The 22,566-nt window shown below is 41.7% G+C and overlaps 1 protein-coding gene and 2 long non-coding RNA genes across 9 annotated transcripts in view; 2 read left to right on the top strand and 1 right to left on the bottom strand.

The window, feature by feature from the left end:
* The window catches only part of Runx2 (runt-related transcription factor 2), a 287,714-nt gene that overhangs the window by 178,162 nt on the left and 86,986 nt on the right, over positions 1-22,566 (bottom strand). For all 7 annotated transcript variants that reach the window (XM_005389822.2, XM_005389823.2, XM_013516855.1 and 4 more), the window contains 3 exons: positions 21,733-22,040; positions 13,848-14,004; positions 8,097-8,201 (listed from right to left, as the gene is read on the bottom strand). In XM_005389822.2, coding sequence (XP_005389879.1) covers positions 8,097-8,201; positions 13,848-14,004; positions 21,733-22,040 — 570 coding nt within the window. The remainder of the gene's footprint in view (positions 1-8,096; positions 8,202-13,847; positions 14,005-21,732; positions 22,041-22,566) is intronic.
* LOC106149102 lies at positions 937-7,645 on the top strand. Its single transcript, XR_001235063.1, has 2 exons — positions 937-1,870; positions 3,528-7,645. It is a non-coding gene; the product is annotated as an uncharacterized LOC106149102 (long non-coding RNA).
* Positions 22,067-22,566, top strand: part of LOC106149101 — a 6,198-nt gene continuing 5,698 nt past the window's right edge. Inside the window, exon 1 of the long non-coding RNA XR_001235062.1 lies at positions 22,067-22,522. This is a non-coding gene — a long non-coding RNA (uncharacterized LOC106149101). The remainder of the gene's footprint in view (positions 22,523-22,566) is intronic.

Raw genomic sequence — 22,566 nt, 5'->3', positions numbered from 1 at the left:
ATCACAAACATGGTTTCTCTTTTTAAGTGTTGCATGTGCTCCTGAATCAGCATTTTAGACCTAAATGTTTTTATGCTCTCTCTTAATTACTAAAAGTTCCTTAAAAAATAAGAGAAATTATTTTCCATACTTGCCTAAATGAAAACTATTCAATTTTACACGAAGAACCAAAAACATACTTTATTTGATGTCATAAATTATTTTATCTTATAAAATCCCTAGGTAGGGGAAATGATGAAGATGAAAAGCAGTATCATGAATTCTTTTCCCTGTTACTTTTAAACATAACCTATTTCCCTATAGTCCAGTTCTCCTTGAAAAAACACCATATAGCACAATAAAATAGAAGTTAAAAGAATATTTCAGTAATCTATCACAAATTATCTCTCTTAGAAAGGAAAATTCACTTTTATAAGCAAAGATCAAAAAAAAAGAGTGAAAAAAAAAAGACTCTTTCTCAAAATCTCTCTCAAGTCCCTAACACTGCTTTAAGAATCATTTCTGACCTGCCCTGAGACATAAACTACTGGCACATGTGGATCAGGCACGTGTGTGCTTTTAGAACACATATCACTTGAAAACCTGTCATGCTATATTTAGTTAGAAGTAAATACATCCACTGCAGCACACGCATGCGGAAAATGTGCTCTCACGGTAGAAGCCATGGCTTCTTGTTAACACAAGCCCCATCCGATGAGAAAGCACATTCGGAACTGGGAGGCCACGGGAGGGTGCAGAGGAGGGACACAAGCATGTTTTAACGGCTGTGATAATTTGCCATGAAAGGACGTTAAGGCCACAGCTCCCTGCTGCAGCATGCCATGCGCTGCTGAATTAAATTACTGCCATGCCGGCTGCTCGCAGAGGAATGTGTAAACAGGCCATATATTCTTGCATCAGTTCCACAGAATGTTGCACAACACAGAATGCCTCTCCATGTGTCATTTCCTTCTTGGCCATGTTCCCAGCTCCTGACAGTCAGTCAAAAAGAAAAAAAAGGAGCCGGAGGGGCGGGGGGGTGAGAGACTGAAAGAGATTTAAAAGTACTCGTCTCAGGAACACGTTCCGCAGCCACCAGACAGAACCTCCACCCGAGCTTCTGACTGCCCCTTCTCCGTCATTCCAGAAAAAAGGGGAAAGGGGAACTGTGGGTGTTTTAGCTGCTACTATGAAATCAAAGATTTTCAACAATGTGTTATATACGTGACCAAATGATTAATATCTATGACCATCAAACTGCTGCTTGTGTCTGCTCTCTTGTAACTATCAAAGCGTGGCATTTGCCCAAACTTCTACTCCCTGGCCACTTCAGAGACAGGGAATAATTCAAGGGAAATATGGAAAAAGTCAGGGGAAAGTTGAGAAGTGTAGGGCTTCACTGCTAACGCTTTACATGAAGGACTAAAACTCAGGCCTGGGTCATGGGGAGCATGGCACAAGGCCTAGCAAGGTTTTCTCAAATTCTTTTGCTAGACAGCAGGAATGTGAATGCAAGAACTGTATCCAGAACTATCAAATAACTGTCAATAATTCTCCTGTTGTCCCTGTGCCCAACACATCTTACAGGTTCCCCGTGTTCTTATACATGGGGGCAACCTCTGCTTAAGCATTCACGACTGGTAAACAAGCAGAGATCAGCCAGCTAGCACAAAAGCCTGTTCTTTTACCCAGCCAGGGTGAAAAGGCATGGAGGTTAGCTGCCCTGACATCATCGGGAACAAGGAAGAGAAAATGCCAAGCCCTCTTTCTCTCCACCCATCACAAGGCTGGAGAAGTCTCAGAACTACATGGAACAGCAGGAGAAATAAAGAAAATGCTGCTTTGGCCAGACCACCTATGCTGTTAAGTCTGCCACCTCCCATTTGTTAAGGTAAGACTCATGCAAGTGGATAAGCCTTAAGATATGGAAAAAAGCCAAGCATGGGGGCACAGGCCTATAATCCCAGCACTCAGGAGACTGAAGCAGGAGGATCAGGACTGCTGTGAGTTCAAGGTCTGCCTGGATTACACAGTGAGTTCAAGGCCAGCCTGAGCTACGTAGTGACACCCCGTCTCAAAAAAAAAAAAAAAAAAAAACAGAATATAGAAAAATCAGACTGGCCTAGTGATATACACCTGTAATCCCAGCACTCGGAAGGCTAAAGCAGGAGGATCACCATGAGTTCAAGGCCATCCTAAACATAGTGAGACCTTGACTCAAAAAATAAAAATAAACCAAAAGAAAGAATAGTGAAAAACAAAACTGGTGGAGAGTTATACATTTGTTGATGAATTAGTACAAATAAGCAGACAGGAGAAAAAAGAGTTTAAATGTGGGACATAAGCCTTATGGGGGTAAACGCAGGTCTAGAATCCCAAATGGCCCCTGTGCTCCCCAAGAACCCCCCACTCACCTCACCTCCAACCCTTCTAGGCCTGCAGGAGGGTCACCAGATCCGGGGGAGACAGAGCTTCTCTATTTTGCCTAGTTCTAGATGGGGACAGGTCTCATGGGGTCACAATGCTCCCTCAAGAAGTGTAGCTGACAGCTTCGGAGACAGGTCTGAGGGGGTCACAATGCTCCCTCAGGAAGTGTAGCTGACAGCTTCGGAGACAGGTCTGAGGGGGTCACAATGCTCCCTCAGGAAGTGTAGCTGACAGCTTTGGTGTTTCCCTGAGAGTAACTATGGTCAATGTCCTCAAGGTGCAACACACAAAAATTCTTGGAAACCTACTCTCATGTGTCCTATATAGGAAGTCTGCAGGTGTGCTGGCCAAGCATTCTCCAAACCAGATGATATAAAGTATAAAAGCTAGCTGAGTGCATGCCTGTATTCCCAGCACTCAGAAAGGCTGAGGTAGGAAGAGCCCAAGTGGGAACATGGCCCAGGAAACTTGGTAACTTAGTGAGACCCTGTCTCAAAAAATAAAAAGGCATGGGGATATAGCTCAGTGCAGCAGCCTCGGTGTTATGGTTGATACGTTGTGTCAACTTGGGGAGTCTAGAGGTTTGGCTAAGTGACTCAGCAGGAAGCCAGGATACTTACTTTGTATACATCCTGAGCCTGTGGAAGAGGAGGGCATGGAGATTATGTGAGAGCTGCACACCCCTTAGGTGGGGGTAGCCTGTTTACAAAGTAAGGCAGGGAAAAAAAAAGCTGCTTGCCGCCATTCCTCCGGTTTTGCTCTGGCTGTTTGCTGTTCGGCTGCCATTCCCCCCATTGCTCTTGTTGCTTTGCTATCTTCTACCTCGGAGCCAGCCACGTATGGACTGAAACCTCCACAAACTGTGAGCTAAATAAACCTTTCCTTCCTTCATTTTGGGCTTTGGGTATTTTGTCTCAGCAACGAGAGAAAAGTAACCAAGACACTCGGGTTCAGTGATTGGTGCCCTTTCACCGAAATAATAAAAGCAGGGTAAAAGTATAAAACCTTTGAGCTTGTGCATTTGAGGATTCATATGATATTTCTGCTACAGACTTCCCATGTTGTACACAAGGGTCACACCTCTTTTTGTTCAAACACTTAACGTTCTTCTTTTATCCTAGTGTGGACCTGCCTCGGCTTCATATTGATCTGCTAATACCAAGCACCACAAGGTAATGCCCACCCTTAATTCATCTGATACTTGCAGATTTGGTCAATTCAGAATGAAGCTACTATAATTGAAACTTGCACCCACTTTGCAGAACTTTACATGTTCCCGATTTAAAAGGTCAAAAGGACTTTCAGAAGTTGGTACCTTGAAAAACATATTTCTTCTGTTGCCACGATGATGCTTGCCAGCTAAGTCCTCGTGGAAGTGGTGATTCAAGTGGTCCCCGGAACCACTCCCCCATCTCTCACACCTTGGCATGGTCACACCCTCTGAATCTGAGTTTCTGCTATATCTTATTTTAACCAACTCTGCGTCAGCTCTAAGCCTAGGCCTTCAAAACCCAACAGCTGCCATTTCTGCACACAGGGAGGCCTAAGATGTCATGTAGGAAGCCAGGCTGCACTGGAAAGTCCCAGAGAGGTGACATAGAGAAGATTTGTGGAGAGAAAGAGGCCGTGGGACTCCACAAAATGGGACTGAGTGGCAGCTGTCCCTCCATCCACTCTCCAAGCCACCCTGCCAAGCAGTGGACAATCAGCCATATCTGACTGCAGCCACACAACAGCTCCCAAGCATAACCAGCAGCAAAACCATCCAAGGTAGCCCCATGGAACTGTGAGGAGTAAAAAGCTAGTTATTGTTTTAAGCCATTATGTTTCACAGTCTTTATTACTTAGCAATAGATAACTGAGAGTGCAGAAAGAGAGTGAGGGGCATTCTGACTCTGTAAAGTGATTTACTTTTCCCATTCTGCACAGAGCCCAAAATCCATCAATCCTCTTCCCCAACTCAAAGCCATCCTACAGAACATGACAATGCTAAGCAAGATTTCCCCTCCCACAGAAATTTTCTAAATCAGGTGAGGGTTGGAACCAAGGGCACAAAGGAAACAGAGGATGCTAACAGGATCTGATGTTAAAAAGGGGGAAGAATCAAAGGCATTACCCCTGCAGCCACCACTGTGCTGACTTCTCCTGCTGGCGGACAGATGCAGCTGACTTGCCAACAGAAGGTCAAGATGCCTCGCCTACATACAAGACTTACAAATTTGGGATCTTAAGCATGATGTCATGTCTTAAAATGATAAGCTGGCAAAAGAAATAAATAGCACTCTGCAAAGATGTGCACCATTTCCATGTTTACGCTGCTTAAGATGAAGGTTCTAATAAGTCATCTGCGATGTTCCTTTAAAGGGAAGTTTTATAACTGAGATGAATCACGACTGCAAAAGATCAAAGTTAAAAAACATCGATGATGCCATGGGGTGCTTTTTAATCTTGTAATGAGTGATGATCATGTGCTCTTATGAAGTTAGTCCAACTGCCAACGCCAGATGTGTATATTAAGAAAAGAAGTTGTTTGTGATGTGACAGCACTGATTCAGCTGCCAGAGACAGAAAACACAGGAGGATAAAACCTTTCGGGTTTCTGAGAGCAAGGCAAGTTGTGGCAGATGGTTGACAAGCAGGGCCTCGAGTGGGGTACTAAAGTCATAGCATCCTGTTTTGGGTTTGCTATATACAAATAATGTTAATCAGCAGTTCTGCACAGCTCTCCCCAGGCAGTGTGAGTATCTATAGCTCAAGGCATAAGTCATAACACTTATTAGTGCCATTTACTATAGAGCAAAAATCAGCAAAGCTATCTGCAAGGGAAAAAAAGAACAAACTCTAGATGGTTATCAGTTTCCTGGAAGTATACTACAAGCGAAACGCTACAGCAAATTTCTGACACTAAAGCGATTGATGCAATCAAAGCTAACATTTAGTGAGTGCTTACTACATGGCAGTCACTGTGCTAGCCATTTTAGATATGCTACACTGTGACACTTTTGCAGCAACTGATGAGGAAGATGCTATTTTTATTATTCTTTCTTTAAAAGATGAGAAAACCAAGGTAAAGAGATGTTAGGGAACTTGTGTGCCTCCATACAGCAAATAAATGGTACAGCTGGGATTTTAATTCAAGCAGTCTGACATTAAGACCCAAATAGTTAACCCAGAACTTGTCCCTGTTCAAACAGCTGAGCTCCCAGAAAAGCCTCTTCAATACATACTCAGATCTTTAGAGGAAGAAGAAAAATCCCAACTATAAACAGGAACCAATAGTACAAAATCCTCAACTCCTTCAAACTGCCACAGTAATAAACAGCAGCGTAGCAGTGTACTATCACTAGGATAAATAACCACTATGTAAAGGATTATTATTTTTAGGGAGACAGGCTAAAGCAACTGTATTAATCATCTTTTTCTTCTCCCTCTAAGAAAGCCTTTCATTAATGCCTTGCTCTGGTAAAGGTTGATAAAAAATAAGCCATTTTGAAATTTGAAGCAAAGGTTGATAAGCTACAATTTGTGGGCCACATCTGGCCCACCACCTGTTTTTGTAAATAAAGTTTTATTGGAATACAGCCATGACCATTTGTTTACATATTGGCTTAGACTGCTTTTGCAGTGGTAAATTTGAATGCTTGGGACAGATGGCCAAGAGCAAGGCGGAAGGAAATAATCCAGTACAAGAGTCCAGGTTGTAGGATTAAGCTGTTACTGGCAACAGACCCATCCTTCTGTCTAGGTAAGTCATTGCATGATGTCAGGAAAATGGTATCATAACTTCACAGAGATTTTCACAGTTTACAAAAGAGTGTCACTCAGGCTGAATTGAGACAGATGGCCTTCCACTCACGGGTCTGTATCTGCTTCAACCATCCCCAGAACTACCCAAAGCCTGAACTGATCACACATACATTCTCTTCTGCCAAAAGTCTCTTTGAAAAGAGGTGATGCCGTCACACTTGACTCAAAAGTGTCTCTCCCAAAGCCACATTGCCTCCCCACCCCGTCATTCCTTTCAGAGTGGGGCAGCACCATCCTTCCCTGTTTCCTCTGTAAATCACCAACTTTTGAGCAACAACTCCAGTTGACACACACACAATAATAGCTTTTCTAAGTACTGAAGAAAGCAGCTCAGATGGACAGGAAACTTCTTTAAAAGACCAACATTAGTGGTGCTAAGTGGTAGCAGACTACTACCCTGCTTTATGCATTATTAAATGTCAGCCCCACTTTCTCAAGAACTCAGGAGCTAGGCAGTAAAAGGTCAGGAGATGCCTCCCATCATAAAGCATCACCCCTCATTTCTGGGGACAGAAAAGTCATCAAATCTCAAACCAAAAAAGACAGCCCTGCTCTGTCCTGTTCATCTGCTGCCCTGTGTAACCATGGCCCTCAGGCCTGGAAACCTGGGACTTCACACACCAGTGTCTCAAACCATCTCCCAGGATATTTCCAAACTAGCAGACAGAGCCAGTACTGACCCAGCATTATGAGTCTGGAAGAAGGCCATACACATGAAAGGAGAAGAAAACAAAAACCTCAAAGACATGCTTTGGAGGCAGGAAACCTCCCCAGTTCAGGCAAGCAGTCAGCCTTTGTCAGAAGAGACAGGAGCAAAAGGGACAGGAGACACTGAGGGGCTCCCACTGTTAAAAGATACACTACTTGGAGACAGTAAAATCTTATCTGCCTTTTTCTCTCATTTTAAAAGAAAAGCTAGGCCTAGCTAGGCAGGTGTAGTGGCACAGAACAAAAAGCTTCTGCCGGTGATTATTTCCACCACCAACCAAATTAAACTCCTTGAGTGCAATGGCTAGGACCCTCAGTGTATCCACACTGCCAAAGCAGAGGTCTATATGGTATTTCCACTGGCAACGAAATTGTTAATGTTTCATGCAACAAATACTTTTTAATCTCCAAATATATTTAAATACTGTTATGCCAAGTTTGTTCAAGTGAGTTTGGGCAGTAGGGAAAGGGAAAATTAAACCAGTTTCAGTTTAAACTTAGGAGGGAAACACATAGTGGCTCAATCAGAGTATGTGTAGTACCTTAAACTAACTGCTGGTTAAACCTTCTGGATGTCTACACACACAAACAAACCAAGGTGGATTTAAACTCAGTTTGGCTGTATCTGTTAAAAGAAACTATAACAATTACTAGAACATGACCAAACAACAGTGTTGTAACAATCAAGCAAGTTATCATTTGCAAATAAATTCTTTGTAATTAAGCAGTGTGCTCTTTATAAAGGGAATTGAGTGGGCGAGCTAAAAAGCTAAAACACATTCTTAGGCCCTGGGAAACATGCGCGAATGCTTTTTGACTAAGCTAGAGATTTTAAAGTTTATTGTTTGTTTCCTCAGCTCTCGTGGGTCTGTTCTACCCTGTCCATTACATGGAGTGGATGAGCAGAATTTCTTAGCCAATCATTCCAGTGAGTGAATAATTCACTCACTTCTAAAGTTATAAAGGTCTTAACAATTGTGTGGCAAAGGTTAACGCTGCAATTTTATTTTCTATTCACTGTGAGGTTCTAATTGTGCCTCTCTAAAAGTTCATGCAGATAACAAACTTTGCAAACACGGTGTACATGGCAGTAACACTAATTCATTTGGAATAAAGTCCTCCTAGGGGCTCCACGAACTCTTAGTACCGTTTGCAATAGAAAGACAAGTACTTACTTCTGGGTTCCCGGGGTCCATCCACTGTAACTTTAATAGCTCTGTGATAGGTGGCTACTTGGGGAGGATTTGTGAAGACTGTTATGGTCAAGGTGAAACTCTTGCCTGAGGAGGTAAAAGGGGAAAGTACAAAGTGAATATAAAAAGACAGTGTTGATAAGTGTACAGCCGCACAGGGTCCACATTTAATGTAAAGCATCTCTGAGTAGGCAACGAAAGCCAAGAGTGAGGAGTTCTTACTCTAAACTGGAAACCCCCTGACAAGTACGTTAGGAGCCTCTCGCCCCATTTAGTGCTGAGATCATCATCTTCGTTGCGCTACTGTAAGAAAAAGCTCTAACTCCAAGAAAGCTCCCCAGCAGCAACAGCTGTCATGAAAACAAAACCTCTGATCCACTTGTGGAAGATTCTCTTCTAGTTTTCTCCAACATCAGGAGAAAACATCCAAGCACATCCAGACACAGACAATTTTAGAAGTCTTTATTTAAGATTAGGTCATGACCCCATGAGAGAACAATAGTAAATCATTGTTGATTATGTTATTTACTTCGCGTGGCTTTAGCATTTTTCATTGGCTGAAACTACAATGGGAAGATGAAAGAGGGAAGTTCTTATGGGAATCATTTTAACAGCAGCCAGTGTCTCCTGTCCTGGCTGTAATGTGCCTGTGGTATGATGATTTCATCATTACTGGAACAAAGTTTCTCTCCTGCCTGCTCACCCCTCCCCTAACACACATCTCCGCTGTGAAATCCTGAAGGCGCTCTCTCCCTGGCAGTGACTTAGCTTTGGCAGGAGACACATGACACCTCTTAATGTAAACGTGGATTTTTATTGTGCTTCATTGAATTATTACATCTGATGCTTCAAATCAGTGAGGTACATGTGATGAATTGGGGTGGGGGGGACAGGAAAAAGCTGGTAGCAGATCTGGATGTTGGATGTCTCCAGAAGGCAGCAGACTCTCTTACACAGACCCACTGACAGTTGTAATCAGTTAGATTTGCAACAGTTAGTCATGTCAGATAGTCAAAACTGCAAACTGTTACAAGACAGGAAAAAGTGGGCGTGAAACGGTGACTCGATAAAACATTCAGCAATCTGGGGCCAGAGTACTCATTTAGTCTGCTCCTGTAACAGATAAAAAGCTCGTTTTCTTTTGCTTTTCTTTTGCTCAGACTTTTTTTTCTTCTTTTACTGAAAGCTGAGGGTATTAAATCAAAACACAAATCTTAGACAATATGTAGCAATGCAAAGTTTAATGCAATCTTTTCAAAGCTTAATATGGAACAGGTTATGTATAAGGCTTAATGTAAAACAGGTCTTTTGGCTGTCAAGTCCAGTGAATGGGTTTTCTTTTCAACCTAGACCATGTTTAAGTTCCTAAAATCTGTTTAAGGCACACATCATTTGTTACTGAGTATATACAGTCTTGAGTCTTCTTGGCTGTACTTTTCCATGGTGGGGGAGAAGGGGTCAGACAGGGAAAAAAAGACAGAAGTGGAAGACAGGGAAGAATTGGGAAAAATTAATATTGACTAGAAAGCCATTATTATCAGCTACTTCTTACACATTATCTCATTTAATCTTCTCTAGTTATATTCATCAACCCCCATTTCACAAAAGAGGAAGTCAAAGCCCAAAGAGGCTTAGTAACTTACCCAGCTTCACAGAATTAATAAATGGGGAAAACAGATCTGAATCGAGGCCTTTCTGATCTTAAAATTATTGCTTTTTAAAAAAAATTTTGTTACTTTGCCAGAGACTATGCACAAGCAAAAAAGAAAGTTACTTCTAGATGTATCTCAATTAGCTCTCTGTACCCAAGAAATAGTACATATAAATGCAGTAATGTAACATCTTAGCCAGGATGATGAAAGCATCTATCTTTCAAGCACCATTTTTGTACCATATGTCTTCCAATATATATTAGATGTTACATGGATTTAAATAAGACAGCCAGCAGTCTAAATTAGTCATAGAAAACTGAAAGTCTACAGAAATAGAGATTAGAAACATGAATAGAAAGCCACTGGGTCCAGAATAAGACCTCAAATAGTGGAAAGATATAGAGGAGTAACAGCTGTATCTGTATCATTAGGTTAAAAGTTACTTTACATTGGAGCATTACGCAGTGCCTTTCTGGATCAGATCAGTGGTCCTTGGACCAAGGACTGCATTCTAACCAGGGCTCCAAAGGCTGTGGTTGGAACACAGTTATCATCAATGGTGCTAATCTTAATAAATTAAGGATGTATATTTCTCATTATCATTAACATCTCTAAATAACCTGCTAGAGATACGGTACATTAATTTATCTAAACTCGTTTTGAGGTTATTTCTATTTTAGAGCTTTACAATTTATTTAGAATATTAAAAGTCATCTGTGCTTCCCCCAAATTCAGGGAAACACTTCACGTAGAAACAAAAACCAAATAACAAATCACCATTCATGTACAAAGCATCTAAATGTTCAGAGCGGAACCAGTTTTCCATTAAAAACTTCCTTTGAGAAGAGGTGGGTTTTGGGGAGGAAACATTTAAGTGTAACTACAGTCTTCCAAAATCAGATCCTCAGGATCAAGATGTACTTTACCAATTAAAACAAAAACTGAGGCGGTTCCTTCCTTACTGATTGCCCCCTCAAAAGAAACATGTATGCAATGTCAAAGAAAAACTTCAGAAACTATGACCCAACTTGGTCATTGATTCTTCATCTTAGAACAAACAATACATTTCCTGAGTCAAGTGTGTATGTGGGCATTGAGAATTCCCTTAAATTAACGTACAGAAAGTTTTTTCCAAATCCCTTTTTTTATCACTTCCGAAGAGTGATAAAAATGCAGGCTCTTCCTTGGGGATAACTAACTGTAACCCCATCTAAGAACTAGTTCTATACTATGTCCTCAAGCTATATAGTTAAGGTAAACACAGGGAACTATCACTGATAAACAATTCCAACCTAGCCGGAGGGGCTGTCAGGAACGGTAGGCGAGCTTAAGGCTGAAAGCTGGATGGTATCCCACACTGAGAAAATACCACACTCTGTACACTGTAGATGCTTAAAAATGCTCATAAATTAAAAGCAGCATGCTTGATGTCAAAAGAGAGGAAGCACGCTAGAAAAAAAAAAATTAAGGGTCAAAGTCACTTTGAACACTTCTGTTTAAAATACAAAGGAGGGAAAAAGGAAAAGACAATTAAAACCCATAAGCCACTCCTAACTTAATGCAAGTTTCATTGATGCTCTACTTTCATCCCAAGCATTTTTAAAATTTGTGGTCATAGGACGACCCATAAAGCCCAAGTAAGTAGTGACAGGACTCCTTTATAAACCTAAGACCGTTTTTCAATTTCTGACAGCTTACGTTTGCACAGGAGGAAAGAAAAAAAGACGTGTAACATCTGTGGAGCTTGGTGTTTTTCTATTTCCTAACACTATTGAAAACAAAAAGTTTGTAAAGCTAGGGAGAAAAATAAAATGGTAGCAACATGTTGATAAGCCTAAAACAAGAGAAATGGAGAAGTGTGGAAATTAAAGAGGAAGCTGGAAAGAAACTGTTATAAAAGGAGGTCAGGTACAAAGGGTACAGAGGCAAGTTAAATGGTTTCCTGCCACTGAAAAACTGACCCACTTTTTTTTTCAAAGTGCTATCTTATCAGTGTTCTCAGTCCTTTTTTTCTCTCCATTTTAGCTTGGTATTTCTGTTTCTTTTCATAGAATGTTATTGTAGTGATATAAAAATCTATTATTAGTGATAAATCAATTTCTCTCTCTCCGCACCGGCTCCCCCGACACCCCCATCTAAGTCTTGAAGACAAGTCTGGACCAATTTCTCCATCCTGCCTCTGGCAGCAGACTGGAGCATTTCAGATCCTCCACCAAGTCCCGGCTGCTTCAAAGGAAAAATCCTACTTTCTTCAGTTAAGATCATAAGAAATATAGGGGGAGGGGGTCAGCTCTGTTTGGACATAATTACACTTCATCAAAAGAAGCTTTCTTCATCTTCCATGCGTGAAAAGTCTGCAAGCAGTTAAGTCTGTCTTTTTTTTTTAAATATAAAAATTGCTATTTGGGAAACCAGCCAAAACTCAGAAAGCCAATATAGTAAAACAGTGCACACCCTTAGTTTCTCTTTGAAGTTTCTTAAATAAATATGTTGAGGGTTTACAAAGTACACTATCACTTTGCCATAGTTTCTACTCAAATTGATCAGAAAAAAAGTTATGCAGCATCTACATAATGCAAAAGCATAAATAAATGGAAACATTAGCTTGAATGTGTACAACAAAATTAAGTATAACACCCATCCTTGAAATTCTAAAGTTCATTATTCTAGTTAAAAAATAAAGTAATATTGCATAGGAAGAAAAAACAATTTAAAGCATACAGGTAAATCATCATGTTTACATTTTTTCTCTATTTTTACTAGAAAAAAAAAAGAAACTTTAATTGTACTGTGAACCTGTATCAATAACTAATAACTGAGGGAAAAATGATTGCACACACACATTTTCCAAGTCTAATCAGTAAAGGATGCATCTTCTTTATTTTTAATGAAAATAAACTAAACTTGATGCAGAGATAAGTCCTTTCGTTCAGTGACAGAATTCATTAGCATGCATCATTTTTTTTTAAGTTAAAAAGTAAACTTCTTGGCCCCGTTCCTAGAAAGTAAACTAAAACTACTCATCGGAAACAGCCTTGCTTGAATTTCCCTTATCAAGTTTTCACAGTGGTAATAATTTGACATCTGATCCAAACTAACGGGCAGCTATTAGACATGGTTTAAAAATTGGTGCTTCTCATTTGCTAACTCCAACCTGGGCTGCAGGGAATCCACAAGGCTTGATGATTTTTATTTCATCTCAGTCCCACAGGGGACTGTTTTTCTGTTCTTGAAATTCTTCACATGGAAATATCAGAATTAATTAATTAACATGAAACTTTTAATAGGTGAACGACTAGTAGAAGTCTGTCTGTAAAATAACTAAATAAAAACCAAAATATTGGTCTCCTTAGAGACTTTAAAAAACATTAACCCTATTTATGAAACAGCTGTGAAAATCTGAAAAAGGATTACTTCCTGTTTTATGATCCTTTTAAGGACTGCTAATATTTGCAGATGGAGTCAGATGGTGGAAATCTTTAAATAGTGTGGAAATATTGGGGTCCTGATCATTCGTCTAGGCAACTTTACATAGCTGTTCTAACATATGTAATACGTTATTTGCTTATTCAAATGAAAGGTCTCCTATAAAAAGAAAAACTAATTTGTAATAGTTTCTTGCTATGAGAATTAACTCATGTAGAGATACATGTTGTAAATGAAGGGCATTATGTTAGCTGTCCTTGCTTCAATATAGAGCAGTACTGCTCTCATCAGAAAACTGTCCAACACACCCATTTTTCTTTCCCCTTTACCATTCAATTTACTCAGCTATGTGATTCCTCATAATTCAAAACCTGATCCCCTAACCACTCTTCTGTCTACCTTCCCTCATACCCAGTGACCTTAGCAGCCAGTTCTTCTGAGAACATTGTTTGAATTTGCAATACCATAAAACAAATGAAAAAGGCCTGGGTGCTCAGGCAAACACTCCTCTGTGTCTGGATGCACTTAAATAAAATCTTACAGTAATTCCATTCAGTAAAAGAAGGTGCTGATTTGTATACAGACGAGTCTACATTTCATCAGAGGATCTTAAAGGTGTTTATTCCATTATCAGTATTAAAAATCAGAGACCTACCTCGTCCACTCCGGCCCACAAATCTCAGATCGTTGAACCTTGCTACTTGGTTTTTCATGACAGCGGAGGCATTTCGGAGCTCAGCAGAATAATTTTCATCATTGCCCGCCATGACAGTAACCACAGTGCCATCTGGTACTTCTCCGAGGGCTACCACCTACATAAAACAGGAAACACAGCAGCAATAATCGCCCATCAGAAAAACTTAAAAACTGAGAATATATTCTCACTGTAAATAATGTGTCTTATCAGGACTTGGTGCCCCAGGCCAGCAATGGCAGACAGGAACGATGCGTCTGTTACAGGGGTTACAAGCCACTTTGAACAGACCAGGGTTTTGGGGTCCACCCATTTTAAAGGCAAGCAGAAATTTCCTTCATTTGTTGTTGAAGTCTTCACAGGATATGTGTGCATTTTTATTAAATCCCCATGTTGGGCTGTCCACAAGAATTATGACTCAGAAGGAAGGTGGATGCCCTGGCTGCAGATTGCATCATACACATTAAAGCATCTCCGGTCTACAGCCTGGAAACCCTGAGAGGTGGTCTCATATGGATCTAGGGCTAAAGAACAGAAAGCCTGGTCAGCTCCAAGGCAGAAGTCTTTCAGGTGAAACCTGGGAGTTCTCAACACGGAGCCCTGGATGTGGTGATGTTAGGGTCTGCATTTCATCTCTTTACTTTAGGCTCCATACTCAGCTCTTAATGATACAAGTATTTACTGACTGCCCACTATGCAGTGGAACCCACTGGGATATTTAAAGTTATTAAAACACTTAAAGTCTAGGCACAGAATAAAGATATACACCAGGCTGAAAATGATCAATGACAAATGAGTAGCAAAGACAAAAAGTATATACCCTCAGCCACAACACAAATGTGCCTTAATCCATCTGCCATCTTGGAATGAAACATGTGCTGCCTTCAACAGTTAATCGAAGCATATTATCTCAGGCAAGTAAAAATCCAGAATAATCAGTCTTGGGAGCTAACAAATGTTTTCTCTGCTCCAAGCCTAGGGATCATAGCTTACCCTGGGTCAGCTAATTTGCCAGTGTGCACCTCTGAATCACCTGCAGCCTGGTAAGGAAATGCTGGCAGTATAGACCCTTCCTTGTCATATATAAAATACTGTTCTTAATGCACAAGACCAAGATTTGACCTTGAGGACAATCCTTTCTCTCACTTCTCTTCCAGGATCAGATTATTTTCATCTCTCCTAAACTGCGCTTCCAGATGCCCTCATGGTAATGAGGCAAAGGCTCCCACTAACATAACCCATGACCCAGACAGTGACGCCCCTGTGTGCTGGCCTATCTGGCAAACATACTACTAATCTTTTTGTACTTCTAGTGCTACTCTTTCCTTTGTCAAGATTTCCATAAGACAAACCTAAGCATTTAATTCCATGCCCCCAATATGCAAGGTGCCATACTCTTATTCAAGAGTTCTTTTTGGTGTGATAAAACAGATACCATTATACTTATATTTTAGGTAGCCATGATTTATAAAGCTTTCTTAAATCTACAGTATCCTCCTTCCCAGCATCCCACTGTAGCCAAGTGATGCCCATTTCCATGCGTGTTTATTAACAATCAACCCACTCCTTTCGAGATGCTAGCCCAAAGCCTGGGGACTCACTCCTGGGAGTCCAGCTTATATACCTGTGGAGATGATATGAACCACAGCAAGGAAGAGGCCTTCAGCTCATCTGTCTTGCTCACTACTAGATGCCCTGCTGCCAAAACAGTGTCCAGCACATAGTAAGGGTTTGATAAATATTTTTAAATAAATAAATAAATAAAAGAGCTTCATAAAAAGCATCACTTTCCACAGCCAGAGGCCTGTGTAGCTACCAGCTAAAACCGAAAGAGAACAGGTTAAAGGTTGAGTCAGCCTCCCTTGCCAACAGCAGTGTGCTCTGGCTCTAGACTAGACTTCTGGCAACTTTCTCCATTTCAGAGGAGATGGCATCATGGTGACAACTAGTTCTCTGGGGTGTATAATTATTCTCGATCTGAGAGGTCTTCCAGGTCAAGAGCAACTCCTCTGAGAACAAGACTTCCTCCCTGCATACCTGATCTAGTACCCTCAAGGGGTACAGTGAACACAGTAAATGCTACACTCTGGAGGGATGCTACGTGTATTTCAAATCCACAAGGCCAGAAAAGTTCACATTTTGAAATACTAAAATAACAGGCCACATTTGTCAGTATTTGCCCGGATGTTAGGTATTCTGAACCCTTAACATATTGTTTTTAACACCTCCTTCACTGTCTAGGTCAAAGAAAGTATTAATAAAGACAGGAGGGAGGTTGTACTGTTCAGAAGAGAATAAATGCACTAAAAATCAAGAGGTTCCACCTTTCCCCCCTATTTTTGTTACGTATCTACTATTTCCCACAAGTAAGTAGAAACACAGTTTTCCAGTAGAAGTTGGAAATAATTTTTAAAAGACTGTAAAATGTAGAAGATGCTATATAAGCACAGAGTATAATTATAGTGATCTGCTTTTTGTAAGAGGAAGAGGGTAACTTGGTGTTCTGTTGCAAGTTTGTTAAACATAGGCTTTCACTTATAAGCATCTCTAAGGATTCAACTGAATATGTAATTCCTTAGTTTGTGTCCTGAGATGTTCTCTGGAGTTGCTGAGAGACAGGGGATAACTGCTGGTAGGTTTCACTCCAGTCAGACTAAATTTCAGACAAAGAAAGCAAGAAAGAAAGAAAGAGAGAAAAAGAAAGAGAGCTGCCCCAATATAAAACTTTTCAAGAGCTGTGGGACATTATTATTTTACTGCATATTTTTAACATAATAGATTTTTTTAAAGAAAAGAAAATTGATTCAATATGGGAAAATGTGAAAGAAAAAATCCTAAGAGTGAAATACATAAATCCATTTTACTTTGCTTAAGCAGCATAATAATGACCATATTAAATACTGGTATGTTTTATATATCATATTTAACAGAACAAATAGATAATCCCAAATTATACAAGTCATCTAGGGGCCTAGAACTTGGCCTGAAAAAAATACTAACAATGTAGTGGCAACCTTTCCTGTTATGACTAAACTCGAATTGAATGGCTAAAAATATTGTTTTTTCTGCTATTCCTTCTACCAACTCAGACTGCCCAATGTTTTCCTCAGACGGGGAAACAGTGTATGTACAGAGGAGGGTGCATACTATATTTGACTTTATATTAATCAGAAGTATAATTATATGTCTGAGAGGTTTTTTTAAAGTAGATCTCTGTAACTAAAAAGTTTCTCTTAGAGATTCTCAACTGTGTTTATCTGAAAGAAAACCAAAAGAATCAAGAAATTTTCACATATTTTATCTTTACCAAACCCAAACAATGGAAAAACATATTAAAGGGTAAAAAGGAGTCAAAAATCACTTTTTAGTTAGAAGTACGCTCGAATTAAATTTTTTTCCACGCTATCCAATTCAAAAGTACTGCTGTGCAAAAACTCATTCATGGTGAAGCCGTAGCACTTATGTTTCTAGGTATTCTTAAAATATAAAATCTACCACTTCAAGAAACTTCATGGGAAAGGGAGAAGTAATTTCTCTTCTGACATTTCAGAATTGAGAAAGAAGTTCCCTTATTTAGCACACCTCACTATAACTAGCATTTAAATCACATGATATGCAGCTTGTACCAAATAAAGCAAAAGGGTCTTTAACTTTAGCAAAGCTACTGAAATTTTGTCTGAGATGTGTTATGACTAAAACTGCATCGCTCTGAAAGAGGAACAATGGAAAATTAATTTAAACCCTTAAAACTGTTTCATTGGTCATGGAGTATTGGAAATTAAGATTGCCCATGACATTTCCATGGATAGAAGTCCAGTCTCAGATAATCAATTACTCTCCTAGGCCACCATCACTTGGCACACTGTATGCGCAGTATAATTGAAATATGATTATTTTCCAAGGTAGGATCTGATCAAATCCTCCTTTGTCATACAAACAGAAGCAAACCAGTAATTGGCAAAAAGCAAAAACTGGATTCTATTTCTAAATACATACGAAAAAAATTTCAATACTATAGTTAACTTTTAGAATTTAGCCTAGAATTTAGGAAAGGCCAATAGAACTAAAGAAAATGAATAAATAAAATAGAATATCTCATTTTCCAAATTTTTAAAATATATGCCAAAGAAAAACTTTGATGGAAATGCCTTCAGAGTAAGCCAACAATTTATGTGCCATGTCTCAAGATGGTCTGGATCACCTAACAATAGATATTTTGGAATTTTGAAGAGATATAAACAGCAGCTCCACAAGGGGAAAAATAGTGAAAGATATCTACTATGCTTTTTCTCAAATATAAATTTTCTAAAATTTTTAAAATATTTTCCATCTGAAATTATTTGTTCTACTTCCAGTTTTATACTCGATGCTAAAATATTTGACTTTAAATAAGCTTTGTCGTGTTTAAAGACATAATAGAAAAATGTATCTGTATTTATACAAATTGAAAGCAACTCTGGTTTGCATATTTTATAAAACAATTTGTATTAAGTTTAGAAGAAATCAATAGGTTTAATAATCTATTTTCCCACATTTAGGCGTAATTAGATTTAGAAAGATAAAGACATAAAATCTGATCACTAAATACATAGGAAAAATATAACTCCTTAGTGTCTTGCTTTTAAAGAGAAAAATGGCCAATGATGTCAAAAATTGTTTTCAAATAGAAATCGCTCTGTCATTTTGAAACTCTTTTCATGATACTGAAGGGTATTATTAAAGATGCAAAATTAACTATGAGTACTAGATCATCATATATCTAAAAATATGTTTTCTTTCTTTAACATTGCCAAAAAAACATATGAAACTGGTAAATATATATAGTCCAGTGTTCTCTAACTTAAAACAGTGCTATAGGCTTGCATTACTTTTAGTTTTAAAATATACATCTGGACTTAAATTTTCTGCATAGTATTTCAGCTTGAAGCTATTTACAACAACTTAGTTATAAACCCTGAACACCAGACTTCACAGTGGAAATGCTGACAGACTCCTGCTAAAGGATGCTACTGGATTCAGGGTTAAAGCATTCCCTCTCCACTATTTCTACCTGACCATCAATTAATGGGTTGAATTTGCAAACTACTTCTTTGTCACTAGCTTATCTGGGACAGAAAGGGCTTGGGATCCCCTAATAGTACACTTTAACTATTTTAAGCTCTTTGCGAAATACACCTGAAAGAAATGTTAAAAATATTTCCATTTCCTTGACACCTGGGGGGACTGAACATTTCAAAACTGCAAAACTGTGTTAAAGATACAATAAACAACTAATAAACAACTTTATATAAAGCATATTAGTTATTTTTGCATTTTTACATGTTGAAGTATAAATTATTTTTATATAATCCCCAAACAAGGTCACATGAGCAATCCTCAACTTTCCTTACTTCTTAATGGAATACACTGTCACTATCATTTGGAAGTACTATTTTCAATTATTATATCAAAACAGTCTACTGAATTCAGCTCTGACTGTTTGCAGTGCCCAGCTCAGTGTCCCAGACATAAAATATGGGCTCAATAAATATTGTATTGATTCGAATACCAGACTTCTCGACAATTAAGTTCTCTGTGTGTGTGTGTTTTAAACTGCATATACCTATGTGCTATCCACCTAACAACACTATAATTTATTCTGTACATAGCTCTGAATATGATAGCCAAATTGCTGTCACCACTTTTAAAACAGAGACTTCTTCATAGTATTTCTCCATTGCAGATGTATTTGATTATGTTGCAAGAGTGTAGAAAGTCTACTGCTCTCAGGCTTTTATTCCAAAAGGAAAGTTTTGTTTTAAAAGGTTGTTTTTACATCGTTCAGGGGGAAATGATAAAAATAGCCCTCAAAATCTGAGTGTCTAAATATCTATACACTTTTAAGCAGAGAGGCAAAACTTCTCTTTTGAGTCACTCTCCACAATCAACCTCCTTTGTGAATTCTTACTCAACACGGGCATAGAGATGGTAAAATACTGAGAGTCAACTTTTAGGTAAACTCGAGTGATTTTTCTATTAATATAAATTATTCAACTTACTATGGTGTCATGTTATCTATGGTCTGTCTACTGGTTGAAATAACAAAAACGTTCTCTGTGTAATTAGTACTATGATTAATAGCAAAAAAAGAAGCTTATTTTCTAAACAACTTTAAAAGGATGGTAGTGAGAAAATCTAGATAACAACCAACAAAATAGCTCAAACTAAACAGCACTCTGTCTGTGGGCCAAAAACATCCTTTCTACGCAGAACTCTCATGCACAAAGTCAACTCAGCATCATTAATGTAAGAGAATTGTTCGAGACAGTTATACATTAAATATATCTAGCAGAACAGTACACAGAACATCAAACAAGTAACACTTTTTAAAGGGTAAGCTGCTATCCTTATATGCTTGTGTATTCTCGTGTGGCATCATATAGACAAAATATCTACTCATTTGTACTTTGCCATACTCATTAATGGTTTGGGGTTTTTGGTTTGCTTTGGGGGCATGGGGGGTGGCGTTAACAAATTCCCATCATCCCATAAGGCTAATTAGAAAATTCTGGGTCTTTGGACCAAAAAAAAAAGCATCTTAAAAGATGCTCTTCTGTGTGGAGCTTTAATTTTCTACAGTGCACACATATTCGGACCTTTCCGTATTTCAAGGAAGAAAACATTAACCTACAGAATGAGTGCTTTGGAGAGATGTGACGGTTTAAAAAAAAGAAAAAGAAAAAAAAAAAAAAAAGACCTTTTCTGGAGACAGCTGCAAAATGAAACTTGTCCCAGAAGGAAGCATCCTCTTCCATAACAATGCATTGTGATTTCTGTTCTGATATAGACCTAGCCAGATAACTGGCTCTAATTGACCTAGCCTCCTCCTTTTTCCACTCACCCACACCCGGAACCCAAAGTGGTGCGTGGGAGTGTGGGGCGATCCACCACTGGGCAGTGCCAGGGACCCGTGGGAGGGCAGCCCCCAGGTCCCACGGAGGCACTGGCACGGTTCCTTTCGCGTCCTTTTTCTTCCCTCAGGCCCTGTTTACTCCGCTCTCCGCAGACCCCTGAGCCAGGGGACTGGAGCGCGCGCGCCCACCCACTGACCCACCAGATCTCTGGGGCGTCTTTTCCAGAGCGCGCTCGCCGCCCCGCTTGGCTCACCGCCCCTGCATCCCCGGCGTCCAGTCGCGCTTTTGGACAGCCGGGGCTCCGAGTCTCCCCCTGGCGAGGGCCGCCCTGGGGACCCGGCCGCATCATGGGCCGACGGGACCCAGCACCCTCAACCCCGCCGCCGCCGCGGGGAGCTAACGGGTTCCACCCCCGATCCCTGGGGACCCCCTAAGAATGACAGAGTGCTGCTGAGACATTTTACCGCGGCCTTCAAGCCAGGCGAGTCGAAGTTGCTCGGGGCTCCCGCACCCCGGCACCCTGACATCCTGACCAGCGCTAGGGACCCGGGCGCCCCGGCTTCCTCGGGCGACAGCGATCTCCTCCCGGCCCGGTGTGGCTCGGTCTGCCCGGGACCCTCCCGAGCACTCGGTGCCCCGGCACCCCAGCACCCTGTGAACGCGGGCCCGAGCCCGAGAGGGTCCTCAGTGGCCCCGCGCACGCGAGCAGGGCGGGAACGGGCGGTGGGGGCGGCGCGGCGCACGCACGGAGGTGCGGGTAGAGATCAGAGCGCGGGACAATCGTCCGGGAGAGGGCGGGGAGGAGCCGCTGGGGACTGTGGGCGCCTGGGGTCCGAGATCAAGGGACCAGGGTCCGGCACAGGTGACACCCAGCGGAGACCCAGAGGACTCTGGCCCGGCGCGCACTGAGAGGTGGGCAGGGGACGGGGGCGGGGGCGGCCGCAGCCTCTCACCTTGAAGGCCACCGGCAGGGTCTTGTTGCAGCGCCAGTGAGAGGGCAGCACGGAGCACAGGAAGTTGGGGCTGTCGGTGCGTACGAGCTCGGCCGGGTGGTCGGCGATGATCTCCACCATGGTGCGGTTGTCGTGCGGCGGTCGCAACCGGGGCACTGTGGCCGCCGCCGCCTCCTGCTGCTGCTGTTGCTGCTGCTGCTGCTGCTGCTGTTGCTGCTGCTGCGCGGCCACCGCGGGGCTCACGTCGCTCATCTTGCCGGGCTGCAGGCTGCTGGAGGGGGGGCTGAAGCGCCGGCTGGTGCTCGGATCTACGGGAACACGCATCACAGCCCCGAGTTAGCGCGGTGGCCGGGGGAGGGGCGGGAGGGTGGAAGCGGGGGGCGAGGAGGAGGAAATCGAGGGGGAGGCAGGGGACGAGGTGATGGGGTGCAGAGGTGAGGAGTCAAGTCCGACGAGCCGGCGGCGGGCGGAGTCAGCGGGCGGCGCGGGGCGGACGCCGCGGGGACTCGGAGAGCTCGGGAGGCAGCGCAGGGCGGGCAGGCCGGGTCCTCGGGCACCGCATGCGGGGTGCAGGGCTCCCTTCCCGTGAGATCACAACGTAGAGCGGGGTCTGAGTCCACCCGCGGCCGGCGAGGCCCCGCGCGCCGTGTCCTGCTCCTGCTCCTCCTCCTCCTCCTCCGCCTCCTCCCGGCGCGGCTCCTTCCGCCCCGCCGCGGCGGGCGCGCCCTCTGCGCGCTCCCTCCTGCTCTCCGCGGAACCCCCGCGTCCCTCTTGCGACGAGGGCCCGGAGGTGAGTCCCCGCAGGCGGGCGCTGGGGTCTCCAGGCGCCGCGTC

Source organism: Chinchilla lanigera, unplaced genomic scaffold (genome assembly GCF_000276665.1).
Source record: "Chinchilla lanigera isolate Chin_1 unplaced genomic scaffold, ChiLan1.0 scaffold00036, whole genome shotgun sequence".
NCBI lineage: Eukaryota > Metazoa > Chordata > Mammalia > Rodentia > Chinchillidae > Chinchilla > Chinchilla lanigera.
The sequence above is the reverse complement of the archived record's forward strand: the minus strand, read 5'-3'. Positions and strand labels throughout refer to the sequence as shown.